This window comes from Anopheles bellator, chromosome X (assembly GCF_943735745.2).
Source record: "Anopheles bellator chromosome X, idAnoBellAS_SP24_06.2, whole genome shotgun sequence".
NCBI lineage: Eukaryota > Metazoa > Arthropoda > Insecta > Diptera > Culicidae > Anopheles > Anopheles bellator.
The window spans coordinates 3,211,351-3,217,731 of record NC_071287.1 but is presented as its reverse complement, the minus strand read 5'-3'; the positions used below and the strand labels follow the sequence as shown (position 1 = coordinate 3,217,731).

Genomic DNA, 6,381 nt, shown 5'->3' with positions numbered 1-6,381 from the left:
AGAGAAAACTCATACTGTGAACGAGGCGTGAGTGAGTGACTTGAGATGCCGTGTGAGATGCCGTGTGAGCTACGCACTCAAACTCCGGATCCCGACGAACAAACCCCGGCCGTCGGCGGAGTACAACCACGCTCCGCGTGTAGGGATCCTCTGCCTACCTGTAGGGAATCTCGCTCAGGTTGCTTTGGCTGTGGGAGTGTGGCACCTTCGTGCAGTCCTTCACGCCGGAGATGGCGAGCTCGTGGGCAGACCCGGACAGGCTCCGGTCGCTGCCGCGCCGCTTCGACAGGCTGTTCACCGTCCCGGACGGTCCGGACGAGGGCTACAAGGCAAGGGAGGACCGCGTCAGAGAGTGGTGATCAAACCTTCAAGCGCCGTGGGACTAACCTGTGTGAGCAGCGTGGCGGCGTTCGGTGCGGTCGACGTGGAGCCCTTTTTCTTGGCGCCGCCACCGAACCCGAAGAAGCGCTTCTTGTGCGACGGCTGGATCGCGTTCGCCAGCAGGGCCTTGTAGTGCTCGGAGCGTACGAAGCGCGGGTAGCAGTCCTTCTTGAGCAGCAGCATGTAGATGTGCTCGGCGGCCGAGTCGAACGCGAAGCGCGACGGGCTCCGCAGGCCCTGCTGGACCCGCTCCATCGTCTTGCCGTCGATGTTGATCTCGCAGGGTGCGCCCGGCTCGAGAAACATCCTGCCGACGACCGGACAGACAACGAGAGAGCGAGAGAGAGAGAAAGAGAGCATGCTGGATGAAGTACCGCACGGTTCCGAGGGGACACGGGTTCCAGTGTGGGACTTACTCGTAGATCTCCCGAACCTTGCGCGGTATCTGCGAGTGGGCCGAGCGCCGCAGGTCGTTCACCGCCATCCAGAAGCGGATGTTCTCGTGTGAGTACTCCTTCTTCAGGTACTGCGTGAACTCCTGCAGGCCCGTCGGGTCGGACACGATCTCCTCGATCGAGATGCCCCAGCGCTTGACGCGCTTCTCGGTCGGCACCTCGACCACCGGCCCGTTCAGCTGCCAGAAGCTGACGTCCTCCGTCACCCACGGGTTCGACGGCAGCGGCGGCTGCATCATCGGGTCGTACTCGGCGAACGTCTCGTAATACGCGACCAGGCTCTCGCACGCCTGCGACATCTTCACCCGGTTCCGCCCGAGCGACGCCCGCAGGATCTCGAGCTCGCGCTGCCAGTCGTCGACGGTGCGCCGCCTCGGTTTGCCCTGCCGGTCGCGGGACGGGATCGGGCACGGTTCGAGCGGCGTGAACTGGCCGGGAGGCGGCCGGTGCACCCGCCAGTACGCCCGCTCCTGCGAGTCGCCCACGATCTTGTCGCCCTTCTTGCGCTCCTTCGCCAGCCGCACCTGCTCCTCGGCCTGCATCATGATGAAGTCCCACTTGCCCTTCAGGTTCTTGTGCAGGCTGGCGAGCGCGTCGGTCTCGTAGTCCTCCAGCCCGTGGCGCTGCTTGTTGCGCAGCGACCGCTTCGCCAGGTAGATCGCGTACTCGATCTGGTCCGGCGCCTTCTGCTGCCACGGCCAGTAGTAGGGCGTCTGGAAGCGGTACAGCGACGAGTCGTCCTTCACCAGCAGTGTCTTGGAGTCGGACACCGGGAAGAAGTACCCGTGCTGGCACAGCTGGTTGCTGATGTTGAGCGCCTCCGACTCCTCGATGCTCAGCCGCTCCATCAGCCACTCGATGAGGTCGTACCCTGAAGCGGGATTAACACAATAGGGATCCGTTAGACACGAGAGCAACTCCCCGGCCCTGTCCCAGCCACTCACCCATGAACGCGGACGGTATGGAGGTGAGAAACAGCTTCTGACTTCGCACCGGCACTCCCGTGTCCTGGTCCTGCGTCTCGCGGACCAACGATTCCATCTAGCCCACCAAGACCGAGACCGAGAGAGAGAGTGAGAGGGAGGAAGAGGGAGAGAATCACAAATAGCGTTCGTGGACAGCGGCAGAGGATGGTCCATGGTGCTCCACTTCATGGAGATGGTATGGGAGTCTTCGTATTTCCATAATTTTTTAACAAACCTGGTGACGTCACAAAATGAAACGCTCAGATCTTGGACCTTGGACCTGGGCCGGTCCAAGTCCGAAATCGACCACTACTTTTTGTGACATTTCGACAACATACCCGACCCCGGACCCGCCCGGACCCATCCCCATGCCCCATGCCGCCAGTCCCAGAAATGTCTCGAAGAAGAGATATTGTGGAGCAATATTTAGCGTCATATAGCGTCGTGTGCTGCGCTTCGATACCAGAGGGCGCTGCTATGATTCTAAATTTTTGTTGGACTGGTACACTCTTCAAATGAACGTACGCGAAGTTTCATTTCAATCGGACGATAATTTTTTTTTTTCCACAAGCTGTTTAGTATCGACGTGTCACAGTATTTTTTACAATGGAAAAAAAACGAAGTATAGTGCAGTAATTGAATTTTTATTTTTGGAAGGTTTAAAAGCAAAGGAAATTTATGAATCATTATTGAAAGTATAAAAGGAGTCTTCGCCTTCAATTAGGGGGTTAAAAGAGGGGGTTCTGAGTTTAAACATGGTCGTAGTAGTCTTCAAGAAGATGCATGTCAAAAATGTAAAAAAAAGACATCACACGTGAAATCGTAAAAAAAATACAGGCTATCGTATTGCGAAAACGTCGAATCACTTTAAGAGATTTAGTATAGGGCCTAGCCATCTCATTGAGCAGTACAATGAATATTTTGACTGATGTTTTGGGTTCCTAAAAGGTGTTTGTAAAATGGGTGCCGCATTCGCTAAAAACGCATTCGAATGCATCTTTCTTGGCAACACTTAAAGCGTTTTCGATACGATAAAGTGGATGTTGTGCATCGAATCATCACTGTGGATAAGACTTGGGTCTATCACTATGATCCTGAATCCAAAACAAGTGGGTAAAGAGTGGTGTAAGCATCAATTTTTGCGATTCGAATGGAATTTTGTTACCGGATTACTTGCCAACTGATAAAACTATAAATTTTAATTATTGCTGTAACCTTTAAGACCTACTGAAAACGAAAATTGGTGAAAAAAAACCCGGTTTGAAGAAGAAAGCATTTCTTCTTCAGCAGAAAGCAGAAAGCACAAAGCACCCTGTCGGAAGAGCATTTCGAAAATGGCAAAAATCCATGAATTAAAGCTCGAATTGTTGGAGTATCCACCCTATTGGAGTATTTTCAGACCGCAAAAAAAATCGTGCGCGGAAAGTGTTTTTCATCAAATTATGACGTCATGACGGCTTTGAAAAAATACTGTCACATGTCGATACTAAATGGCTTGTAAAAAAAAGTAAGTAATCGATTGAAACGAAACTTCACATAGATTCATTTGAAGAGTCTAGCAATCCAACAATAAAAATTTTTATTTTTACCTTGTCGAACGCCATCGGTCGCGAAAGCCGCTCGATGGGAGTAGCGGTGGTGGCTAGTTGTATCGCCGTGGAGGTAGTGGCCGGCAGCTGCAGACTGAGCCCCTGACAGGCGTCCAGTGGCGGCGGTGGCGACGACGGCACCAGCGGCTCCTGCTGTGACGTAGCCAAGGGCGCCGGTGGCGGTGACTGAGGGTGTCCACGGAGAGTCGGCGGTTTCTGTTGCAGCTGGTGGCTGCCACCGCCATCAGCCTCGCCGCTGGCCGCCAGGTCACGGTCGGGCGACAGCAACATGGTCGTAGGCTCCATGGTCGCACTCTGTCTGTGGTGGGCAATTTCCAGTTCCCGCCCAGATCCGATCGTTGCTGAGGGTGAATGTGATGACGTCGCGTCGGTCATCAATATCTGCGCGTTTTCGGAGGGCGCAGTGTAGTGCTATGTATTCTGGCGGCGTAGGAGGGGGGGGGGGGACTGGATTGAGGTTCTCCGAGTACTTCGAGACTATACTAGTCGTAGGATGTTCTTCGGTTGCACACACCGGGCCTGGTAGTTCGAGTCCCGTCGCGCTGTCCTACTGTGTGTAGATGAGTACCCTTGTGTCCGTCTGTGTGTGTGTCCGTGTGTCTTTTTTAACTGACTGATGAGTCTGGTTTGCTTCTTGTTTTGGTGCGAGATGAACCAAACACGCGCTACCCGCGTAGTAGCCGTACCAACAACCTCGCACCTAACCAAACTCCATCACCTGTGTGTTGGAAGGAAAACCTGTACCAGAGAAAAAAGAGAGAAAGAGAGAGAGAGAGAGAGAGAGAAGAATGGGAAGGTCATCAACATACGTAGTGGTAGTAATAATCAGTCAGCTACTTATACCAGTACTTCACCAATACACCAGATCTAGACGGATAATCGGTTCGGCAAAAAGAGAAAAGTTGTGTGTTGGGTCGGACCAGAAAGGTGTAGTGTACTACAAGCTCCTAAAACACGGTTAAAACCGTTAATACGGACCACTGCCGACAACAAATGCTCAATTGGAACTCAGAGTTTAGATACGCGAAGCACTGGTAGAAGCAGGCTGCTTTTCGTTGGAACCACTGTTTACCATGTAGCATCGAGAGGTACGCTAGGCTACTGTCTTCCACTGTCCGCCACCAGTGATGATGGTTGGTCGTAGCCCCCGATGAACGTAGCAGCGGCCTGCCGGTCCAGTACCGGATGTTCGCCGCGCGCTGAAGTGCTACTGAGCCTGCAACGGCAACTGCGTTTCGGTGGTGATGCTTCGGACGAGTGTCCACAACGAACCACGGCGGGTCACCGCGAGACGGAAGCGGGAGGGGCTGCGAACGGGTAAACAGAAAACGATCTGCCGCTAGCGGTTCGAGCCCCTGGCCCATCTCGATGTCACCCTCACATGTAGCTGGAGATCGAGAGAGAGAGAGCGATTATTACTAGTAGTGCTTCACCGACCGATAGAATCGAAGTGGTGATAAGTGGCAGTCTCTTGGAGGGGCTGTTCAGGCCCTGGTTCATTGTGCAACGTTTCTACAGGATAGCGGGGGATACCTAATCAAAAAGAGGAACTGTCAAAGCTCACCCTACCAAAGCCCAAAAATGCAGCGAGCTCCCTCCAGAAGCGAACGGTACTTATTTCACAATAACACTGTCAAATGCCTCATCACAGGAGCTCACACAGTCTCAGTCATTAATGTTCAGCAATCATCTCCACTTGGTAAGCAAGAATCGGCCGCAGGATTTTGCGCCACTAACAAACGGTGTACGTACCCAGTTGCTAACACCGCGGGAACAGGCTGTTAGGGCTGCATATCCCAGGCCTAGGAAGGGCCTAGGGCGGGCTTGTTTGCTTTTCCCCTTCTCTGCGCGGGGGGGCGCCAGGAACGGGGCTGAAGTGGAGCACTCTTAAGAGACGAGAGCACGAAACGGGAGCATGAGAATGAGGATAGCGCACCCAAGGCTGCCTGGCTGGCCGGGGGCTGCTGTCCGATAATCGCTTGGTCCGGCGTTCAAGAGGAGCTCTGAGAGCAGCGCCCCACCGGAAGTGAATTTCCCCGGTTTTCCCACCTCTCCCAGCTCCCAGTATTGTCCCAAAACACCCGCCGCCGGTGTTCCCGGGGCTCCGACATCAAACTGGACGAGTCGAGGACGACATCGACATCGTGTCCTCGACGCACCGAACAGCGCCGCGACGAAGGCGACTCCGATCCCGTGTGTGCGTGTCGGTGAGTGTGGTTTTTTTTCAAGCTCAGCAAGATGCTGCTTCGCTTGCTGCGGGGTGCAAGGGTTTGTCAAGAGTTGGAGGAGAGAACATTATTTCAGGAGTACGGCCCAAGGTCATCTTTCGGGGTGTAATAATACTGCTACACCGAACTACTGCTGCTGCTGCTCGGAGCTTCTCTCTGCATCGCCCATCACCCTCCACCGCCTCGCTTTCTCTCTCTCTCTCTCTCTCTCTTTCTCTCCCTGTCACAATGTTCCTCTTTCACTCGGTCACTCAATGTTTGTTGCCAATGCGCCCATTGAAAGGCAATCGTGTGCAATCCGGGGTTGCAGCCCGAAGAACGAAGAACTAGCCGGTGTCCTGGTCCAGCGGTTGGATCCGGTGATCCGGAAGCTCTCCGGTTGGTTCATTGCCGAGAACAGCCGAGACTTTCCCGGGGTCCGGTGGTTCGCCCAGAAACCTCAAGAAACCCGCTTCGCTATTTGATCAATAACCCTTTGCAACAGCACCTCGAAGTTACCTCACCGGGTATCACATGCGAGTTTGCAGAAGCTCCCCGGACCAACCGCATCAATGTATCTATTATATGTCTATCTAAACAAATAGATGTAGCCGATCCATTGGTGCATATACATATAGTATGTATAAGGACTGGTAAATAGGGTTTGACCGCGCCCTATTACAACAACGGAAATAACAACAACAATGAAGAAGGACACGACGCTGTTTCGCTAGGAACACGAAAATTATCATCGAACAATCCC

At 53.6% G+C, this 6,381-nt stretch overlaps 1 protein-coding gene across 1 annotated transcript in view; it reads right to left on the bottom strand.

Moving 5' to 3' along the window:
* Positions 1-3,696, bottom strand: part of LOC131213290 (uncharacterized) — a 7,355-nt gene extending 3,659 nt beyond the window's left edge. Inside the window, 5 exon segments of the mRNA XM_058207306.1 lie at positions 159-322; positions 388-688; positions 798-1,769; positions 1,771-1,877; positions 3,391-3,696. Coding sequence (XP_058063289.1) covers positions 159-322; positions 388-688; positions 798-1,769; positions 1,771-1,877; positions 3,391-3,696 — 1,850 coding nt within the window.
* Between the last annotated feature and the right edge of the window lie 2,685 nt (positions 3,697-6,381).